The sequence below is a fragment of the Ambystoma mexicanum genome, chromosome 1p (genome assembly GCF_040938575.1).
Source record: "Ambystoma mexicanum isolate Mex_15411 chromosome 1p, UKY_AmexF1_1, whole genome shotgun sequence".
Classification (NCBI taxonomy): Eukaryota; Metazoa; Chordata; class Amphibia; order Caudata; family Ambystomatidae; genus Ambystoma; species Ambystoma mexicanum.
The window spans coordinates 1084327678-1084351240 of NC_090921.1; the positions used below are offsets into that span (position 1 = coordinate 1084327678).

At 46.9% G+C, this 23563-nt stretch overlaps 1 protein-coding gene across 7 annotated transcripts in view; it reads right to left on the reverse strand.

Annotated features, from left to right (window-relative positions):
- USP21 (ubiquitin specific peptidase 21) overlaps positions 1–23563 on the reverse strand; it is a 1008218-nt gene that overhangs the window by 122152 nt on the left and 862503 nt on the right. For 6 of the 7 annotated variants that reach the window (XM_069604671.1, XM_069604661.1, XM_069604666.1 and 3 more), the window contains one exon: positions 7346–7460. In XM_069604671.1, the coding sequence (XP_069460772.1) occupies positions 7346–7460 (115 nt within the window). Of the gene's footprint in view, positions 1–7341; positions 7461–23563 lie in introns of those variants that run through there. The other variant, XM_069604672.1, reaches the window with a different exon arrangement.

Sequence of the window (23563 nt, forward strand, 5' to 3'; positions counted from 1 at the left end):
GTTAAGACACCACTTATTAGCAAAACAGAGGTGAGCGCGTAACCTTATATGGCACTCCAATAATTCGTTTAAAAAGGGAGAGAAAAGGCACAGTATGGAAAGAACACAGTACCAACACTTAAGAAACCACAGCAAGTCAAGAAAGGCAGGGTCTACTGTAGAGCCAAAAGTTCATAGGCCAGGCCCACTCTTGGAGAGAGCAAGGCAGATTGTGCCCAAGATCACACAGTGGAAATGCACTCAAAGTCTTTGCAGAAAATGTCAAAAGGGGTTGGATCAGTTCAGAAAGGCAAAGTTAGCAGATCTGAGGTCAACCCAGTTGGAAGGTCAAGGATTTACGGGACACCTTGGACAATCCGTTGCAAGGGAGACCAGGCGGGACTCAGTACCTGAAATAGTGAGAAAGCTCCAGCGGTGGCAGTTGTTCCTGGCAGCGGGTGCAAGTCATGGCTTCGACCAGAGGAAGAGATGATCTCGACGAGGAAGAAAGCTGGAGGTCGTTGCACTGCCAGGGAAGAAACCAGCCGCGGAGTTCCCGATTAAAAGGTACAACCCTTTTATTCGCGGTTAGTGATGAAGCGTGGCTATCCGGCCGCCGGGGTGCTTGGCACAGGCGATTCGACCACGAGACGTCCAGGAAGGCACAAAAGGCAAACTGGTTGGTCCCACCAGCTCAAAGGGAAGAAGACTCTCCTAGAAGAAGATCTCCTCTGTCGTCTGGGAAGTGGCAAGTTCGTACAGCAGGGCTCCACCGGTGGTGTGGTTGTTGTTGATGGCTCAGCTTCTCCCCTCTTCAAATTCTTTAGGTCCTGTGGTGACTTCTGAAGTTCCAGTCCCTAAAGCCCTGTTTTTCTGCAGAAAAACCCCCTTTCAACAGCCTAGCTGTCACTCACACATGCTAAGTGGTGAGCCGGGTGGCTCACCACTGGGCCAATCACACAAGAGTGCGACTTGAGTTGCCAAGGCAACTCAGTCCAGGGTGCCTAATACCCCTCCCACACATCCTGTAGACCCCTGACAGAGTGGCACCATTTGGAGGGCTTCTGTGCAGAAGCCCGCCAAAAAGTGGAACAAAGGGCTCGATTTGGGTTAGAGTTTCAGAGGCGAACACAAATGCCATTTTAAAACCGAGTCCTGGCAAAAAGACCCAACCAGGGAATAAATATTAAATAAATAACCTGGCGGTATCTTTAACATTGCACCAAAAAGTGGTGCGTTTAAAATCAATGGGAAAATCCCAAAAGAAATATTCCGGTGGAATATTTCGCGTGGTATCCACTGCCACCAGCCAGAAACTCGACAACAGGGGACTGGACAGTGCCCCCTTGGAAAACAGACCCAGGGGCAATCGAATTACCCCTACCAGTACTTCCACAAAATGATGTTTTGTACTGGTGCTGTTCACAATTTGAGACTCGTAAAGCCAATGGTGACTTTACATGCCCTGGGAGACGGTAGTCAGTCCCAGGATATGGAGTCTATGTTTGGGGGTCACTATGACACCCCTGTGTTACTGCACTGAGGGAGCTGTGTAACACATACCAAAAACACATGAAGCCCTATGGAGTAAAAGACTCCATAGCCCATAAAACACATTTCACAGTCAAAGGACATGCTCAAATCATGCCTAAGAGTGGGAGAAAAAGAGTCTCACTCTTAGCAGGAGAAAAAAATAAACCCCAAAAATCCAGCAAAGCTGCTGGGGGACTGACTAGGTTTGGGAAATTAGCCTTAACAGAGAATTCTCCCTAACGATCCCCCCTCGCCTGAGGTACGCTGCGGCCACCACCACCATTAGCTTGGTGAAGACCCTCGGGCGGAGGTCAATCCGAATGGTAGGACACGAAACTGAAAGTGTGAGTCGCCAGCCGCAAACCTCAAGTACCTTCTGTGCTTTGGATGAATCAGCAAATGAAAGTAAGCATCCTGTAGGTCCAGAGACACCAACCAATCCGAAAGTTGAAGGCCCTGGAGGACTTGAGAAAGAGTAACCAACTTGAACTTGTCCTTCCTGAGAAGTTTGTTCAACCAACGCAAGTCCAGGATGGGTCTCAATCCCCCGTCTTTCTTTGGGATCAAAAAATAAGGTGAATACCATCCATTGTTCCTCTCTGCTACAGGCACCAGTGCTATAGCGCCTTTCTCAGCAGGGTCAAGATTTCCTGCACAAGGAACGGAATTGGAAGCTAAAAAGAGAGATTCCCTGGTGGATTGTCATGAGGCCGCTTTAGGAAGGGAAGGCAGCAGCCGTGGGCTATTGTATCCAGAACCCACGCATCCGAAGTAATAGCTCGCCATTCTTCGAGATGCTGAGAAAGTCTGCCCCCAACCGGCAAACCATGGGACATGGCCTCTTGACTGTTTTGGAGCAGCTGCGGCAGCACCTGAAGGCAAAGAGGCAGTTGCCTGAGCGGCTTTGGCACCTCTATTTCCCCGACCACCACGGGTACTTTTACGCTGACCACTTTAACGGGCGGGTCCTCTCGTCCTACCAAAGGAGGAGTAGTAACGAAAAGAGCCTCCCCTCTACTGCTATCCCCTAGGACGAAAAGGCGGAGGTTGACGCACAGCTGCACTTAAAGATTTTGCTGCAGCTTTTGAGGTCTGCAACCTCTCAAGGCTCTCGTCAGCTGTGTTGCCAAACAAATGCGCGCCATTAAAGGGCATGTTCAAAAGACGGGCTTGCACATGCAGAGCAAAACCCGACTTCCGCAACCACGCAAATCTGTGTATAACAGTGCTCGCAGCCATGGACCGGCTAACACTGTCGGCTGTGTCCAAACCCAACTGAAGGGATTCACACATGGCATCCTTGCCATCTTGCACGAGAGCAAGAAACCCATCCCTTTCTTCCCCTTCGGGAATATGCTCAGCCGCAAGAGAAACACAGTTCCACAGAGTGTGTGAGAATCTTGCCAAGGCACAAGTGGAGTTGGATGATTTCAGCGCCATACTCCCCACAGAAAACACCTTGCGTGCCCAACCGTCGAAGCGCTTGTCGTCCTTATCAGGAGGGATGGTAGGGTACGCCGCCTGCCGCGAGGTGGCCACAGCGGCCTGAACCACCAAACTCTCGGGGGAGTTGGGGTCGCTACCTGAAGGGCAGTATTTTTTTGTTAAGGATTTGTTAACTGCCGGAAGAGATTCCGGGGCCTGCCAAGCAGCCGCCACCCTTTTCTGCAAGGTTAAATGAAATGGCAACACCGGTTCAGAGGACGGACCTTGATCCAAAATGTCCGTTAAGTCATCATGAATAAAAGCTTCAGCAGGACTGGACCAACCAAGGTATTCAGTTACTCTAGCCATAAGTCTCCTGTATGACGACTCAGCATGTCCCCAGGCGCAGCCCGGCCAAATTCCACCTCAGGCAAAGTGTCCAGGCCACTAGCGTCATGAAAAGTCTTCCAATTGGTTATCCCCTGAAATGACAGGAGACACACCAGGCTCAACCTGGTCAAGATCTAAATCTGATCTCTCCTCTTCCTCATAGATGTCATCCAGAGGGAGGTAGAAGTCCTGTCTCGGAACAGCCAAGGGTCTGGAGTTCATCACAGGCCTTACAGACTTGGAAGAAGCCTTCCTTGGAGGATGCACAGTACCAGGGATCTCAGACTGTACATTTTGGCCAAAAGGGCCCGAAGGCGTCGAGAGCGCTGATGGCTTCAGCATCGAGGGCGATGACGGCTTCAGTGGCGACAAGGGTGCGATGGCTGATACAAAGGCAAAGCTTCAACGTCCGTATCCGAGGGACACGGCGCCTACTTCAAGCCCTTAGCAGGTTTCTGCGGTCTCGCTGGGGACGAGGACCGAGACCTGGAAGCATGTCTCTTACGACCATCCTGAGCCTTGTTTGAACGGGACCTTGAAGGTTCCCGATGAGGATCGTGCAGAGGACCCAAGCCCGAAGGCGTACGAGCCACAGATCGAGACTGTTCCTTGCCGGCTTTGTTGAAAGGCGCAGACGGAACTGTGCTCTGCGATTGAAAAAATCACCAACATCTGCTCCCTGAAGGCAGCCCATTCCTCCGGAGTCGAGGACTTAGTTTGACAAAGACACTTCCCTTGCAGCCCCATCCTCCGAGGCGGATGGGGAAGGCAACCGGTGATAGCACTTCCTAGAATGCCTAGACAAGGACGACGAATGGCGGGAACCACTCCGAGACCGAGACCCCCGGGACTCCTTCCGACACAGAGTCACCCCTCGAATCGTCGGTGGACATTCCATTGGACTCAGATTTACAGGACTTACTGGGTTTAGAATCCCAACCTACCTGAAGCTTTCCCTTACGCTCCCGCAAGGCCTTAGCAGTTAGCGACTGGCATTTGGAACAGTCGTCAGTGTCATGACTCTCACCCAAGCACCACAAACAAATGCGATGCGGGTCGGTAATCGACATTTTTGACTTGCAGTTCCGGCAAGTCTTGAAGCCAGACCGCAGAGTCGGAGGGGTTGAAGAAGACATATTCACAAGGAATACACGAGGCGCGCCAAGTCTACGAAGCAAACACGTTTGTGGAAAAAATGGAACTGAGGCTACGGGCGCCGTGCGTCCTATTTATAACATCCAGTGACGTCGCCCTCGACGGAGGCCTTCGAGGGACATCGACCCGACGCTATCGACACAGGACGTCCTCTGCCGAAAAAGTTTCCGAAGTACACAGCTCTGGACATTACATGTCAAAGATGTGGAATATGTTGGAGGACATAATCCATTCGAATTTTAAGTACTTGCATATTTGTACACCACTATATAGAAAGTGGTATATCTGTTCTTCTTGTTACCTTTTCTTTTACTTTTTACTCATTTATTCTCTTTCACTTACTTTGAAAAAACTACCTTGGTCTTCAATGAATATATACCAAGGTTGAGTCCACCTACACTCTGTGGACAACTCAAATGGATTATTTTTTTTCATCAAGATTAGACTATGAATTTCGTTTTTCTTCACCTGTGAGAAAGGTCTACACATTGTTATAATCCAATATTATGCATGTGTTAAGTCTATAAGTACGTTATTATTAATACATTGAATTTTTTTGGATATTCCGAATTAGTTACTACTTAAGACTATACGTAGATAGTCATGCCAGGTACAAAATCGGGATATTAGATTTTGATACCTGTATTCACAGAATGAAAATAATGAAAAAGTAATTTAAATATACCCAACAGTGGATTTCTTTTGTTTTGTTATATGTACTTACCCCAGCCACCTTTGGAAGTAGGGGTTACCCCTATTTTTGTAAGTTATTTCCTGGGGATGCCCTACGAATGGTATACCCTGAAGGGGAACATCTTGGCAACAAACCCCTGGTGGCTCATGATCTTGGAGAGTGAGGTGGATACTACAATGGTGGAGAAATAAAAGAACCTAAGCAGCAAGATTTCCCTCTTTATCTTCATGCTCCCTTTCAGCGTTGTGGGACTCACTTTAAAAGCATGAGCCATCAAAAACACAGCTAATGGCAAAAGGTAACTTGATGTGAGTGATGCTGGTGGTCTTGACACGGTTTAGGAGTATGCTCTGTGCTCAGACACCGTCAGGTGGAGCCAAACTGGTGTCTGAGTTGCAACCAGAAGATGCTGACAGTAAGGGTAAGACATCCCTCTGTCTGTTAGCTTGCTCTTGGGCTATGTCATTATTTGCCTCCCTTTTGAATTATTTACCTGGCATAGAGTAGAAGCCTCCTAGATAGGGGTACTACCTTGATCCTGCAGCCAAATTTAAATTGGCAAAGCCTTGTTAGTCTGTCTAGCTAATGTGTCTCTCTCTCACTTTCTCTCTATCCTTTAATAATGCTTGCAACCATAAGTCATTGCATTTAGAAAGGAAGAATAAGCACTTGGGAGTGTCCTGCGCCATCTTACTTCCATGTTTAAACTTGGGAGCCATCATTCCTCAGGAAAGCGAAGGCTAAGCTTGCAGTGAAAGAGGGGATGGCCCATAGAAAAAACCTTTTACATTAAACAAAGTGCGCACAAAGTGTGAAAAAGAGCACAAAGTGTGAAAAAGATTTCAGGAGCACTCTGTGTCTTGGGATATTTTCAGGATGAGCAGAAAATGGAATTGAAGGGTTGAGCTGGCTGCTCTGCATCATGAGAATCTGAATTGTTGGAACCCATGTAGGGGAAATGTACCAAATTCCCACCACTCTGCATTTTTGGATATTTTGTAGTAGTTGTAATAATGATGAAAAATAATGATGACACTTAAATTCTGATTGTATCAGGTTTCTATATTACGTTTTTTTTAAAGTATGTTCCAGGTTTTCCGTTGTACCTGCAGCAATAAATGAAACGGTAATGGATTTTGATGAAGATCCCATGACAGAAAGCCCCATGTATTGGCCATACGGAAAAACTCCTGCATTTGATTTATTGATCTTGCCGGAAGTATGGGAATGTGTGTCCCTCTATGCTGCATTGGCAGCAAGGATTAGATCTTTTATGAACTATGCTTAAAGTTATAGAATACAATGATAACACACAGCTTATACTGCTTTCCAATTCCCAAAGTGACAATATGAAAAGTAACCCAGTTTAAGATGATAGTTTTAAAAAGAAAACATCCATCATCTTTTCATTCATTTTCACCTTATGAAGTAAACAGTTGAAGCCCAGATACACTTATCCAGGATTGACTTTACATTAGATATGTTCAAGCCTTCGCAATTTAAAAATAAATGTAATCTAGTTTCATATAATCAAAAAAAAACAGACATTTGAAGGCATTCTCAGAGGCTGCTAGGTTTATGTTGCTTAGATTAATTAAGATATGCCAGAGGATCAGTCCCAAACAAGGGGTAATGGAAGCCATTCATTTCCATAAATTTCATTCTCACACAATACCAGTAGTCTCCACACTGTCAATGCCTAGAGAAGTCCCCCTAAAACGTAAACAATCGGAAATGTATTCAAAACCAGTTTTCACTATGTACCTCTACGGGTCTGAAATAACTTTCACAATAGCTGTCTCCATCACAATTTCAGAAGGCCATCCCTCTTTTAGGACTGTGTCAACTCATTTAAAATTCAGAAGGCCCAAATGGCAAACTAATTTGAGACTTTTTTTTCTTCATAGTGCAATTTAAGGGTGACTTTGGGGAAAAAGTGATCTTATTTGTACAAAATCTTTATGAAAGGTGCAGTGCAGTTTTCTGTATAATCAAGGTAATGGTTATCCGAGTACTTGTTTGTAAATAGCCTATCTATCAAGACTATGTATTCTTGCTGTAAAACACCATAGATGTTCCAATCACTTGGCATTCTTCACTAATTAACCGCCACAACCCCTTCCATTCTCGATTTCCCCGATGCCGACCCCGCAAGAGAACAAACCTTACCGTGAATCATTGTAGATATGCCAGCCAGATGGATCCTTACAATAGGCGGTGTAATGTCCGTAGTGCACACTGCCAGAGTGATTGCACAGAGCATAAAGGTTATACACAGGGCTACCTGTAATCAAATACACAAAAACAAATTAATTAAATATTCCTGAGCAAACGAGACTGTTATTCCTCTGCAGAATTCATGTTGCATTTTTGAAGAATAAGTTCCCGTTGTATGTTTCCTAACATTCAGAAAACAAATGAACAAGTTATTAGCGTGTGTGACATATAGTCGTTTGGGCAAAGCATTATTGCGAAGCTTACACGGCAAAAAGGTATAAACTGCACACAAACAAAACATATGGCAAATTGGAGGGGCAGAATAGGTGCGGGTATTGTGAAAAGTGGTAGACAAATTATGATTAAAGAGACTGGCTTCTGTGGGAAGACATTTTACAGTTGGATTTCCATCTCCCTGGTTTTCTTTCAAAATGACGGTTACTGTTCGTGGGACATTGCTTTCTTTGTAGAAAAAAACAAGACTACTTCACTGCAGTGTTTTCTGAAAGTCGTCATTCTTTATACATTGTAGCAACCGTCTCACGGCATGCATTGTTTTGCAAACAAACATGGGAGAGGGAAAAGCAAAATGTTCATGGGTGTTCCCCTTTATGAATGGCATGCTTACTTTTGCAGCTAGTAAGACATACGTTCTTTCAAGTGCACAATTTTCCACCCGCACTTAAAGGGACATTTTTCTTTTTGCAGATTCCCACCTTTGATTTCAAAGGGACCCCAGCATGTGTGTCTATGCCCTGGAATCCTGACTGACTTTGGAGTCAAGTAAAGCCTTTTTAGCTTCACTTACCTGATTAACACATTCTGTAAGGCTGCCAGATAAGCGAGACTACTGTGTTTTCGTTTTGTAACAGCACCACCTAAAGTGGAATGTAAAAGGTAACTTTATATCCCTTTTTCCTGGCAATGTTTATTATGCCTTTGTGACATACTCAGGACATGCTGGTGACATTCTGTGCACATCTTTCTTTTTTTAACCACATTTTGACTATAATTCCTGTCCTTTGGCCTCTCGCTTTTTGACAATCTTCCTGACCTCCCAGGCATGCACTTGCATAGGGTTCTGTTCAGCACTTCCAGCCAGTGCTTTGTTTGACTGTAGCTGGTTGAAACTGTGATTGAGACTGTCTGGACCCAATCCACGTCTCCCAGGGCATTTATGTTGTTGCGCAGACGTGGGGTAACATGGTTGAATGGTGCAGAATCTTTCCACTAGAGAGTTGGGACTACCGACCCCTGACCCCCACAGCCTGCATTTTCGATAAGAGGATTCTTGAGGTCACTGATTGGAGCCAAGAATACTACATTGTGAAGAATGCACCTAAAACCTGGAGGACTGCGACGGAGGCAAACCAGTATTTGCCAAGCCATCTACAAGGTATACTCTGTTTCATCTCTTGCAACTAGGGAAGACCCTTCATCACTGCCTTCCTCCCCTGGACTGGAGGGATCAACTAGTCATGTCCAGCATTGCTGTCCTGCCATTGGTGGACTTCGGAAATGTCCCAGGACCCTTCTGTGGACTCACCATTTGCCAACTAGGCCTTCCTTTTTTTTTTTTTAATGTGTTATTTTATTTTTTATTTTAATAGTTTTTATTGTATAAATATTAATTCTGATACAGGTATCAACAAGTTACAGACTTTGAATGCAACAAGAACAATTAATAATAACATATTGAATGATTGAGGTCAATTGTAAAAGTATATCAATATAAATAATTCATCAGTTAAATACACTTACATTTTTGTATGAACTAAAGTTGGTGTTAACAGCATAACTATAACCGGTTGTGTTGTAATAGACGAAACTCTAGTCTGTAAAGAGTGACTTATATGTGGTGAATAAATAGATAAGGGGGGAGACGAACAGGGAGACAGACACTAGACATATAAGGACTAGGAGGGTAGAGGTTGGGGGGGAGAATGGGTATATTAGAAAATGTTATCAAAATAATTTCATTATTTGAAATATTGTTTAGTTATGGCATTACATTTTGAGTATAGACATATGGATAGTGATGAAGACATAAAAGTGTAAGTTCATGTACCATGAGCAGTTGCATTGAAACAGTTGAGATACTTGGTGAAATAAAGCCATTTAGCATTATATTTTGGAATTGTGTTAAGATTATTGGCCATGCACATTTCCAGTTTATGAGTATAACAAATAGTATTCCTCCAAATTCTTACAGAAAGCAAACTAGAGTCTTTCCAGTTAGCCGTAATGCATTTTAAAGCTATACAAATGAATAGATCATGAAGTCTAGCAGGATCAAATGGAATATCAGTTGTGATAGCTATACTTCCTAAAAATATGTTAACAATGGAGAAAGGCACATCGACATAGAATATACATTTAAGAAATTTCCAAATTTCTTGCCAGAATTTAACAATATATGGACATTCGAAAAACATATGCATATACGTAGCAGGAGATATACCACATGACCAACATTTTGCATCATACTTTGGATTAGACTTAGCCAGTTTGGACGGAGTAATAAATGCTCTGTGAATGAAGAAATAATAGTGTTGTGAAATATTTGCTGACACAGATATTTGTTTAATTTTGGAAACAGGCGGAGCCAAATATCATCATCAAATATGTAGCCTAAGTCAAGTTCCCATTTCTGGCGGATAGTACAAATCTTAAAAGTTGAGGTGAGCAAATTGTATATTTTAGAGGCACTAACTTCACTGACCATGGTGAGGTGCATTAGTCTAAGGGCATCTGGAGTGAGAATTTCATTGGAAAATTGGTCGAGTGCATCAAGACAGGAATTAATTAAGTTATTATAAAATTGGAAATCATTCTTAGGTACCTTAAATGTGGTAGAGAGTTGCTGGAAGGAGAGGATGTGCGGGTCATCTATAATATGTTGAATGAATCTGATACCTTTTTGAATCCATGTTTTGCGATTAAGGATCTTATTATTAATTACAATGTTCTTATTATGCCATAATAACGGGGAAAGATGTTTATTGGGGGTCATAGTGTGTGGAAAAAGAAAGGTTTGTATAGCAGAAACTGATGCTTTAATAGGATCCAAAATCTTTTTAGGTGAGTATTTAAATATGTATATATAATCTGTGATATGTGGTAGAACTACTTGTTTTTCTGATGTACACCAAGTCGGGATATCAGCTGATATGGGATCCATGAACCATTGACGAGATTGTTTTATAAGAAATGCAGAGTGATATGAATTAAAGTCAGGGAATCTGACTCCTCCCATATCATATGGAGCTTTTAGTTTTGTCAGAGCAATTCTTTTACTTTTTCCTTTTCCCCACAGGAAGTTAAGTAGTATGGAGTAAATGGATTTGAAAAAGGAAAGGGATAAAGGGACGGAAAGAAGCTGCAAATAGTATAGGATTATGGGAGTAAGCATCATCTTGATAGTATCTAAGCGCCCCCACCAGGAGAGGTAAAGTGGAGACCATTTGGATGTCAGATCCTTAAGGGTACTTAGTAATGTTTCAGTATTTAGTTTGATAGTTTTTGGGATAGTTGGGGCAAAACGAAGACCTAAATATTTAACAGAGCTGCTGCACCATTTAAGGCCAAAAGTGTCGATTTCGTGTTTAAGACAGTATGAATTTAAGGGCATAATTTCTGATTTCTGTGTATTTAGTTTATATCCTGAGACCAGACTGAATTGCGATAGTGCACTCAAGAGGTTAGGAATGTGGAGTTTGGGGTTTTTAATTAGAATAAGTATATCATCTGCATATGCTGCAATTTTATTTATTGCGGCACTGACTTGAATTCCCGGGATGTTTTTATTAGATCTTATTAATTCTAGTAGCGGTTCAAGAGAGAGGATGTATAGTAATGGTGAGAAGGGGCAGCCTTGACGCGTTCCTCTAAGTAAGTGAAAAGAGGCGGAAGACTGACCATTTAGGTAGATAGCGGATTTGGGGGCAGAGTAAAGACGTCTAACAAGTGAAATACATTTTTCACCACAACCATGCCAACGTAGAGTTTGAAACATAAAATTCCAATCGACGCGATCAAAAGCTTTTTCTGCATCTAGTGCAATGGCTGCATAGCCATGAGTATCCTTTTTGTCATTGGCTGCTAGGTTAATGGCATTAAGTAAGAGTCTGGCGTTAGAGGATATGTTACGTCCCTTTATATAACCTGTTTGGTCTGGTTTGATTAGATTTGGAAGTGAGGATTCAATCCTGTTAGCAAGTATTTTGGCAAAAATGTTGCTTTCGATATTGATAAGAGAAATGGGTCGATAGTTGCTTGGAAGAGTAGGGTCCTTGTCAGGTTTTGGGAAAACAATAAGTAGAGCTTCAGAAAAGGATCCGGAGGAGCATTTTTGTGAAATAAAATATGAAAAAAGTTTTTTAAGTTTAGGTGTTAATGCTTGGGAAAATATATTATAGAATTCGGTGGATAGTCCATCGGGGCTGGTGCTTTCCCTTTTCCAAGGCTATGGATAGCTTTGATAATCTCGATGGAGGCGATTTCATTTTCAAGATGAGAAATATCAATTTCAGGATAAGAGGTTCGACTAATCTTGTTAAAAAAGGAATCAATGTTTTATCTGGAAATAGCACATTCTGGAGTATAGAGATCAGTATACAATTTTCTAAAGCATTCTAGTATTTCATCCGATCGATGATGCGTTGTTCCATGTTTATCCTGAATGTGAGAGATTTGAACTTTTTCTTTTTTGGTTTTTAAATAAGAAGCCAGCATTTTACCTGCCTTATTAGAAGTTTGATAGATCTTTGTTTTGTATTTAAGAATGGTACCTGCAGCTAACTCTGTGATTTCTTTATTGATTTCAAAGCGTATTTTGATTACTTGTCGTAAGTTTGCGGAATTAGTGTCAGTATAGTAGTGTTGTTCTGCAAGAGTGAGTTTAGAATATAGTTCATCCAGATGTTTTTTCCTGATTTTTTTATTCTTGCCTGAGAGGGCCATTATATGACCTCAAAGGGCTGCTTTGAAAGCATCCCAATTATTGACAGTGGAGGTATCTTGGTCTTGGTTTTCGTTGAAATATTGTTGAATGAAGGTGTTGATGGACTGAATAGAGTTTGAGTCATTTAAAAGAAAATTATTAAGTTTCCATCTGGAAGCACCTTTGTTCATATCTGTAAGGGAAAAGGAAGTGATGACCGGAGCATGGTCAGAAATAATAATATTGGATATTTTGGAGTCTATAATGGATCCAGATAGGGTCTTAGTAGCAAAATATAGTCAAGACGTGATAATGTGTTATGAGAAGGGGAATGGAAAGTGTAATCCAAGTGTGAAGGATGAGATATTCTCCATGAGTCAATAAGTCCTGTTTCTCCAAGGCAGTTTATAAAGGATTTATGAGTTTTGTTGGGTTTAAACATGCAGCTAGATTTTCGATCTAAAAATGGGTCAAGAACCTGATTGACATCACCACACATTATCAAATTGGTGAAGTTATTTTTCAGAATCATTTGTTGGATATTGTTCCAAAAGGAGGGATCAGGTAAATAGGTCCATATATGTTGAGAATTGATACTTGTGTTGTGTCAATAAGCAGTTTCACCCAAACCCATCTTCCATTTGTATCTGCATCTTGGGCAAGAACTTTATAGGGTTGTTTTTTACTAATTAGTATAGCTACACCATTTTTCTTGGATATAGCTGGACTAGAAATCACCTCCTTCACCCACTGAGATTTAAGTTTCATTGTTTCTTTGAGGGATAAGTGTGTTTCTTGTAGGCACGCTACTGTCGGTTTAAATTTGTTCAAGTGAGACAATACTTTACATCTTTTAATAGGATTTTTACTGCCCTTGATGTTCCATGTTATGCATTTAAAGATCATTTAGTTGGAGAGAATTTGGTATTCATACATCATATAACTATAGAACAGTAATAAGCAAAAAACATTAGTCATTTGGTTGAAAACATGTATACCCAAATATTTGAATAGAAGGAAGAAACATTGGGGATCAGGAAGGGGAAAAGGGGGTTCGATCAAAACTTGGCGGGGAGTGTGCCTTATTGAAAGAGTGATTTTAGAGATCAAACAGGACAGGAGAAGAGAAATTGGGAGGGGGTATAAATAGGGGATAGTAAATGCCTTTTGGGTCGCTAACTAGAAGAAGCGACCACTTGTGGAAGAGGGACCCAAAAGAGCGCCCATCCCACATAGTAAATATCAATGTAATGTCATAGCATTAGGTAAATAGATACATATACGTATAGGAGTCAGGTGATTAAGATTCGGTTTCAAATAGCAGGTGATGTTGAGGCCACCGCTGGAGCGGAGGTGTCCATATTCTCGCTCTTAATGGATTGTATAAAGAGTCTTAAGTCTGCGGGATCATCAAATACTGCAGAGCGTCCTTCATGAGTAACTTTAAAGGAGCATGGTGGAACAAGCCATACCCGACATGAAGTTGTTTAAGAGCAGGACAGAATGCCAAAAAGACTTTTCTTCTTTGTGCTGTGCTTTTTGCCACATCCTGTGAGATAAAAATCTTACTGCCATGCCAAATTAGAGATTTGCGATCTTTAACTGTGGAAATAATAAGTTGTATTTGAGAGTATTCCAAGAGGTATATTATTAGAGTTCTTGGTGTCTGACGTGATGAGGGAGAGGCTGAGGGTTGACCAATCCTATGGGCACGTTGTATATTAAAAATTGTTTCCAAAGGCAAATGTAGTATGGCCGGTAAGAATATTCGTAGGAAGACAATGGGGTCAGTGCCCTCAACTCCTTCAGGAAGGCCCGAGATACGTAGGTTATTGCGCCTGCTGCGATTTTCTAAATCTTCATTATGCTTTTGAAGTTCTTTAATGGATTTCTCCATTTGCGCAACTTTAGGAGATATATCTTCAAGCACGCCGATTCTTTTCTCAGCCTCCTCTACTCTGTTGTTAACACACATCCATCTTTCATCAAGTTGCTGTAGCTTAGCATTTGTGTTTTCAATGCAGGGTTTAAGTGCCCTCATTTCGGCAAGAATGGCTTCAATGGCAGGGTCTGAGATCCCTGTTGGAGGTGGTGAGTCACTTTTGGGTCTTTTCAGAACAGATGAGGAGGTGGTAGCATCTTTAACAGAGGCGCCATTTTTTTGGTTGGCTTTACTGGAGAACAACAGTTACAGGTAAGTAACTTATTCCTTCTCCAGCATGGGGTCTGGCATGGATTCACATGCTCATGAATATAAGAATACATAGCAGTACACACATGCACAACCACAGGAGGTGGCAAAGGCTCAATATTAAGCCTTACATCAAAACTCAACATTAAGCATTTCTTACCTCCTCACCAGCCTCACCTTAAGCGAACAGGTTGCGCAGCACTGCTTGGCCAACCCTGGACTCCTCCCTGGAATCCCGGTCGACGCAGTAGAATCTCGTGAAGGTGTGCATCGACTTCCACGTAGCAGCCCTGCAGAAGTCCAGCAGGGGCACACCAGACAAGAACGCCGTGGTAGCAGCGACCGCTCTGGTCGAATGGGCTCTCGGACGGCCGGGCAACGGTCGGTTCGCCAACCGATGACAGTGCATGATGCCGCCGGAGAGCCATCTGGAAATGGAAGCCTTCGAGAGAGCCTTCCCTTGGTTCACAGGTCCAAAGTTCACAAACAGCTGTGATGTCCTCCGAAAACTCTTCGTTCGGTCCATGTAGAACTTCAGCGCTCTAGCTACATCCAGCGAGTGCAAAGTCCTCTCGGCTGGCGACGAAAAGAAAACAGGCAACACCAAGGGCTCGTTGAGGTGGAAGTCCGACGGCACCTTGGGCATAAAGGAGGGGTGCGTCCTCAGCACCACCCTCGTGTCGTGAAAAGTCAAGTATGAAGGCTTGCAGGATAGGGCCTGGATCTCTCCCACACGTCATGCGGAGGTGATGGCCACAAGAAACGCAGTCTTCCACGACAGGAACTTCAACGGTGCCGAATGCAGGGGCTCAAATGGCGCCCCCATGAGCCTGGTCAGCACCACGTTGAGCTCCCACGCCGGGGCAGGGGCCTTCACCGGCGGGAACGACCAGAACAGTCCCTTCATAAATTCCTTCACCAGGCGATGGGACCACAAGGACGCCCGTCCTGTGGTTCTGGTGTACCGGGAGATCGCAGCCAGATGTATCTTGATGGAGGCGTGAGCCAGTCCAGCCTTGGCCAGCGACAGTGGGTACGGCAGCACTTGAGGGGCCGTAATCCGTAGAGGGTTAATCTTCTGTGCCCAGCACCAGACAGAGAACCTCCTCCACTTATGTCCATAGCACTTGAGAGTTGAGGACGTCCTGGCCTTTGCAAGAACCTCTCTGCAGTCAGCCGGGATATCGTACTCTCCAAACTCTAGTGCTGCAGGAACCAGGCCTGCAAGTTCAGCGACTCCGGGTCGTGATGAAGTATGGCGCCTCCTTCTCTGGAGAGAAGATCCGCGTCCGTCGGCAGCTTGACTGGTGGGGACGCTGACAAGTCCAGAAGGTCCGGGAACCAGATCTGCCTCGGCCACGCCGGTTGTGACGAGGATCATCCTGCACCGGGACCTCTTTAGCTGGTTGACGAGTCGGAGCAGCAATGGAGGGAACGCATATAGGAACAGGCCATCCCAGGGGAACGAGAAAGCATCGGCCATGCTCCTCGGCTGCGGAAACCAGCTGACAAACCTCTGGTACTTGGAGTTTGTCCCCATCACAAACAGGTCGATCTGCAGTTTTCCCCATCGACGGAAGAGTCGATCCACTTGATCCTGACTGGAGAAAAGACCTGAGGGCCCAGAACACTGCACAGAGCTCCAGGATGTTGATGTGGAGCGGCTTCTCCTTCGGGAGCCAAAGGCCTCTCGCGTGAAGTTCTCTGATGTGCGCTCTCCACCCTTCCAGGGAGGCATCCGTCGTTACCGTTATCTGGTGAGATGGGGTCTGAAAGTCTGTGCCCGCCGTCAGATGAGCGTGGGTGCCACACCACCGGATCGCTTGTCGGAAAGTCTTGTTGAGCGGGATCCTGTCCTCGAAGCTGCCCGTCGCTTGGATCCAGCAGGCGTCGAGGAACTCTTGCAGAGGGAGCATCCGAAGCCTGCACAGGCGCACAAGATATATGCAGGAGGACATCATCCCGAGGAGGGACTTGATGGACCTCACCCTGGCCACGTCTGTGTCCAGCAGACGCTGCACTTTGGCCAGGATGGCCTTCGTCCTTTCCTCTGACGGCGAGGCCAGACGCGCCACTGTGTCGAGCTTGGCTCCCAAAAACAGTTTGCCTTGCGACGTGACCAGGTGGGATTTGGGAAAGTTGATGGAGAATCCCAGGTCCGTGAGCAGCTGGACGGTCTTCGCTGTGTGTTCTGCGGCGAGCTCCCTTGTCCTTGCTCGGATGAGCCAGTCGTCTAGGTAGGGGTAGATGTGGATCCCCTGCAGGCGCATCCGCACGACCACCGGTGCGAGGCACTTGGTGAACACCCTGGGTGCCGACTTCAATCCCAACGGGAGGGCCTTGAACTGGTAGTGCCGTCCTTGGACCACGAACCTGAGGAACCTTCGGTGTCCTTTTAGAATGGGGATGTGGAAGTACGCATTCTCCAAATCCAACGACGACCGGAAATCGCCCTCCTCCAGCTGTCCCAGCACATGCTGGAGGGTGAGCGTCCGGAACTTCTGTGCCTTGATGTACTTGTTCAGTCGTCGCAGGTCCAGGATGGGGTGCCATCCTCCTGTCTTCTTTTTCACAAGGAAGTACCTTGAGTATACTCCGGAGCCTCTTTGGGACGAGCTCGATGGCACCTTTTTTGAGCATCGCCCTGACCTCCAACAGCAGTTGAGGGACGTGATTTTCCTTCCTGGCCACAGGTGGAATGCGGGGGCACTTTTTAGAAATTCGAGGGCGTGCCCCTGGGCCAGGGCGTCCAGCACCCAACGGTCGGTGGAGATGGACTACCACACGCTGACGAACTTCGCCAGTCGGCCTCCCACCGGCCTGCCGGCCTCCCACCGGGGTGCTTCTGTGGAGGCCCGACACCACGGTCGGTTCAATCTTGCTTGGAGGACGCCTTGCCGCCTTGGCCTCCCTGGTGACAACGGCGGGGTCCACCGGACTTGCCTCGTCCTCTATAGGCTTCCTGCGATGAGGAGCGGGCCGCTTGGCGGTACGTAGAGGAACCACCGCTGAATCCCTTGGAGGGACCCTGCTTGCCTCCTGTGCTCCGAAAGGACGGCCTTTGTTGCCGGAGAACGCCTAGGGCCTTAGCTGTCTCTGTGTCCGCCTTGATGGCTTGGAGGGACTCATCCACTGTTTTCCCAAACAGATTGTTCCCGTCGAACGGCATGTACAAAACCTTGGCTTGTACATCCTGGCGGAAATCCGTCGCCTTGAGCCACCCTCGTCGTCTGAGGCAAATGCCGTTGCCTAGCTGGCGGAAACCGGTGTCAGCCATGTCCGTTGCCACCGTAATGGCGTGGTCCGACACCACTTCGCCTTCTTGCAAGATCTCCAGGGCCTCGGCCCTCTTGTCGTCCGGTAGGAAGTCCAACAGGGGGGCGACCTTGTACCATAACTCCCTGTCGTAGCGGGCCACGATTACGAGGGCGTTGGCCGCCTTAATCGTTGTTGCCGCCGACGAGATAACTCGTCCCATTGTGTCCACCTTCTTTCCTTCGCCATCTGGCGGGGCAGTTGACGTGGAGGGCGATCCCCCCCCCCCCGCTTTCTTCTTAGCCGCCGCTGAGACGACAGAGTCAGGGATCGGTTGTGCCCCAAGGCACAAAGGGGCCGCGTCGGGGACCCGGTACTTCTTCTCGTACCGATCCCTCTTGGCAGGCGTCGTAGACGGTTTTTTGAGAAGGGTGAGGCCCTCGTCCCAGATGTCATCCAGCAGAGGCACGGCGAGGACTGTTTTCCTCTTGGCCTTGCGCCGTTGGTAAAGGAAACCTTCCTCCTCTTCGGGGCAGAGCTGAAAAAGCTTGGATGCCCTGGCGATCATTGCATGGAAAGATCCGATCTTGTCAGGCGGGGAGGCCCGGGCTGGGGGCGATGGGAGCTCTGTCCCGTCATCACCGCCGTCGTCGGTACCCGTCGTGGCCGTGTCCGTTCCCGTGTCATCCCCAGGGACGGGGGACGTGGGCAAAGGTTGAGTAGGCCGCGTGGGCTGAAAAGGCGGGGCTGGATGGATCCGCCTTCTCTTGTTCGGGGGGCTTCCCGCCGGGCCTGGCTCTGGCTCCTCCGCCGAGCCTGGTTCCGGTTCCTCCGTCGGGGGCAAGGGCAATCTCGTCCTTATCTCCGAACATAACGATTGTATTGCCAACAAAATGGCCGCTGAGTTGTCCTGCGGCTCCAGAAGCGACGGGTGACTAGGACCCTCGTCGGTGCCGCCGTCGCTCTCGACGTCGCCTTCGTCGGGATCCCTCCCGTGGGAACGGGCCTCTTCAACGCCCTCGTCAAGGCCCTCTAAGACTTCTACCAGCTCCTCCTCGGATACTGTGTCCATGGCCACAATGGCCACAGCCCCCCCCCGCCCCTCTTTTTCCGCCGGGGTCTTCACGGGGGTCTTTTCAATGAGTCTGAAAGAGGCTTCCCTCCGCGGAGGCAGGGAGACTCTGGGCCCCGAGGTCGCCTCCACTGGTGTAGCCTCCACAGGCTGCACCAGGGGCACCGCAACGGGTGAATCAAGGCCTTTGCCACCTTATGTGGGCCTGTGGCCTTCACCTTGGGGGGAGGGTCACCGCCTCGCTCCCCCTCGGCCGGATCCTTCGAGCTCGACCGGGGCCTCTCAAGAAGCTTCGCCGGGTTCTCGGCCTTCCTCTTACCTGAGCCAGAGCGTTGGCTCGTGGTTGATGGCACTGGGGAGGAAGCGCCCTGCCTGGCAGCCGAGGAGCCCGACCGTTCGGCGCTCCCGGTGCCCGCGGACTCGCGGTGCTTTGCCTTCTGTTGGGCCCCCGTCACCAGGGCGCCCTCACAGGACTTAGAAGACCGCTCGGACTTCTTCTCAACCTGACAGGCTCTTTCCTTCCAGCCAGTTGGAGAAACAAAGGTGTCGGCCCCTGATGGTCCGTTCTGACATGTTCCCGCAAAACACACAGTCCTTCTCCACGTGCGCTTTGTCCTCATGAAGGCAGTAGAGACATTTCGAGTGCTCGTCCTCCTTGAACACATTCTGCAGCTGGCATCCAGGGCAAACCCTGAACAGATTTCCGGGCGTCAAGCTCCCTTTCTCCTGGGCCATGTTCGGGTAGGCCGCAGAAACTCCTGGACTCCTCCAAGAAGTGTAACTCGACGGAATCTTCACCCTTGAGGGGAGTAGAAAAATTCGACACGGATTCCCGTTAATCGGATGTAGAGACGGTGGAGCTTGAGGCTCTATTTGACTGAAAAATGAGAAATTCTCTTTAAAAAAGCGCGAAAACGCAGCAAAAGCTCGAGAGCTAAACACAAGGACTCCCAGCACTTGAGCGTGCGGTAAAAATCTGAGGATGGCTGCCAGAGGCGGGGCTTAGGGAGAGGGCAGTCATTGGCTGGGGGCAGTATGACCCAGAGACCAGTGATTGGTTACTACTAAGAAAGACAGATCAGAAACAAAACTGATACTGATTTTGTCTTTACCGAGGATTCCCGGCCTGACGACGGGGAATATTCATGAGCATGCGAATCCATGCCAGACCCCATGCTGGAGAAAACAATCAATCCCTACGTGTCCCTCTTTATCCTAGACCCACTGTATATCTGTTCTGTTACCTCTGAAAAGTGCTCCGTTATGCATCTGCACTGTTGTATACGTCTGTCAAGTGCACCATTGCTCCTCGAAGCTAAGTCCACGCTCAATAAAGAACAAAATAATAATCATAATAATGAATGTCAGAAACTCTCCTCACAATGCTTCATTTTACAAATAAGATAATATCTCATATTGTGTGGAACTGGTTGTATGTGATTTTTCTGACGGCAATTACTTTGAAGTATTTACTTTGGAGTAATTAATTAAAAAAATGACTTCAATTTGTTTTTCATTTGGGGGATGCCCCCTTCCTCTACACTAGCACTCCTACCATAAACCCGTCCCCACCCCTTTTAACCCCTTAACCCAAAACTCCCTATATAATTCAAAGTGTGTTCGAAGTAATTACTTCAAAGTAAATAACTGCAAAGTAATACTTGTTGGAAAAACCACAGGATACGGTGGCATTTTCCCCCAAGCACCAACAATTTTATTTGTGGCCAATATATTTAAACTGAATCGCATTACAAGTTCTCGCTGGTCTCTTATTTGGAAATGTTTTGGAATATATTTTGCGTCACATTAAAATCCGGAAACACATATATTCTTATTTTATTTATTGGACATTTGTATGACGCCTATACAGCATACAGGGTTTCCAGGTGCCACAAGACAAAAGGGGGAGGGGAAACAGGGGAGGTTAAACAATAAAAAACGGTCCTACTGGGCCTTGTGACATTCAGATTGTACAAATGCATTAAACAAAGTGCAGGGGTGAGACTGGGTAAGTGCTGGGGATCCAAAAGAGGGCAAGTGTGCAGGGAGACAAGGGCAAGAGTAAAAAGTGCGAGGGTCAGGGGTGGACCAGACTCAGTAGTGTAGTCAGGGAAAGGTGCCTGAAGGAAGTGCCAGTAATGGAGAACTGTGGAAGACTGGTAGGAGGAGGGCCTGGCCTCTGTAATACTCAGAACGGGCCAGGCAGACAGTCGTAGCAATAGGGGGGCATTAGCAGGAGAGGAGGAGAGGGAAGGAGGAGGAGGAGGAGAAGAAGAAGAAGAAGAGGAAAGCCTTGAGTTTCCAGAATTTAAGGAGATCCGGCTCAAGTCTGAGAGGGGCAGGGAGGCCAATTCCAGAGGGAGATTCCTGTCGAGGAGATGTACCCCCACACTCTGCTTGGAGAATAGTTGGACCTGCAGAGTTTGAGCTAAAGGACCGAAGGATTCTAGCAGGGAGGTACTTAGGTCAGGAAAGCTGGATCTAGCACGGCTCTAGGCCCCAGAAAGCCTTATGGATGATGCAGAGGCTCTTGAATTTGATCCTTGCAGCGACCGGGAGCCAGTGGAGAGATTTTAGGGTTGGAGAGATGCAGTCCCTGGGCTTGAGGCCAAGGATAAATCTTGCAGTCCTATTCTGGATTAGCTGAAGAGGGCAGAGGGAGGAGAGAGGGAGATTGAGGAAGAGGCTGTTGTAGTAGTCCAGCCTGGAGAGAACCAGAGCTCTGGAGACCGGGTTTCTGAGGGAAGTTGAGGAAAGGGAGAATGCCTCGGAGGACGTAGAGCTGAAAGTGGGCCTTCTTGGCAAGGTCCGTGATAGCAGGTGAGAAGGAGAGAGGAGTCGAAGATGAGGTTTATTGCCTCAGAGGGAGGTGTGGGATGGGGGCCTAGGAGGGTGGTCAGACAATCAGGAATGGGAGAAGAAGGAGAGGAGGTAGATGGGAGCAGCTTAAAGAAAAGCTGTGTGTTATCCGCATAACACTGGAAATGAGGAGAGAAGGTGGAGATCAAGTGTACAACAGGGGCAAGGTAAACGTTAAAAAGCCACAGCGAGATGATAAAGCCTTGAGAGACGTCGCAAGTAGAGAGTGAGGTAGAGGATAGAAAAGGGCCATTTGAACCTGGGAGGGCCGATTCAAAAGAAAAGATGTCAACCAAGCCAGTGTCCAGTCCGATGCCCAGAGAATTGCGAAGAATATTTAAGAGGGTGGCATGATTGACGGTGTCAAAGGCAGAGGACAGATCAAGGCGGATAAGAACAGAAGGAGAGCCTGAGTCGAGATTAGAGCGAAAGCCATCAAAGGTGTTCAGGAGAGCAGTTTCTGTGCCTCTGGCTGCTCTGAAGCCAGACTGGTGGTCAGCTTCAGAGTGGTGGGTTAGTTGGGGTATGGCCAACTTCTCCAAAGGTGTGCCCAAGAAAGGGTAGTCAAAATAGGGCAGTGGTTAGCCGGGCAGGAAGGATCCGCAGACAGCTTTAAGAGGGGGTGCACAAGGGAGTGCTCGAGGGGTTGTGGGAAGGAGCCAGTGGCAAAAGAATGGTTGCAGAACTCAGCCAAAGAGGGAGCGAGGGCGGCAATACTGCCCTTGATAGTTCTGGGCGAGCAGGGAAGCACATGTTTGGAGGAAACATTCATAGAACAAACAGTCTTCGTAACCTCATCCAGTGCTATGGGTGAGAAGGAGGAGAGTGAGAGAGACAGAGAGAGAGGGGCCAAGGGAGGCTTTAGAGCAAGTGGAGGAGGGAGGGGGGAGGAGAGTGAGGACATGATATCCTGAATTTTGGTGGTGAAGTGGGAGGTCAAGACCATGCAGAGGGCCTGGGAAGGAAGAGGAAAAGTAGAGACTGCGGTAAGACTTTGAAAAGTTCAGCCAGGTTGTTGGTGGCACCCGAGATGCAAGCTTGGATATGGGCCTGCTTCTGTGACCGGATGGAGAGTCTGCAATGCCTTTGGGGCAGGCGGCAGGCCAATTTGTCAGAGGATCTGCGAGAAGCCAGTCACTTCCATTCTGCAACTCTACATTTGCTTTTCAGCAAGACGGGGTCAGAATCATACCAACTCTTGCACTTGGAGGCAGGCTTCCTGCGGATCCTCGTGGTAGAGTCAAGTATGTCAAGGGTGTTGGAGATGGACAGATGAAGGCTAACAAGGGCTGAGTCAGAGTCAATAGCAGGGAGTAGTGGGGAATGAAAGAGGTGGCAAAGGCATCTACTGACACTCGCTTCATCAGTCGAATGATTGAGAAGGAGACTGGCAGTGCGGGCAGAGACTTAGCCGGGGAGCCCTACAGCTCCAGATGAGACGAGAGCAGAGAATTACCAGACCAAGTGAGAGGGTTAGAAAGAGATGTCAGGTGCAATGAGTGCATCCAGGGTATGCCCAGCTGAGTGGGGTAGGACCAGGAGAAGAATGGCGAGGGAGAAAGAGCCGCAGAGGTTGCAGAAGTTTATGGTGGCCGCATCAGGAGAGTCAATATGAATATTGCAATGAATGTTTCTTTTCCAACTGTGCAAAACTGGATTCCCTTTCCCAAAGGTAAACTTTTTTTAAACACTATTTTCTAAATATTGCAATATTATCTGAAACTTAATTTCTGCCATTCGTTTCCAAAAAGCCTCGACACTCCATTACAAATACATTCAACACTTTGTAATTGTTTTTTAATATCACATTAGCCCCTGGAGTATACTATACACATTTCCTACTTCATTATA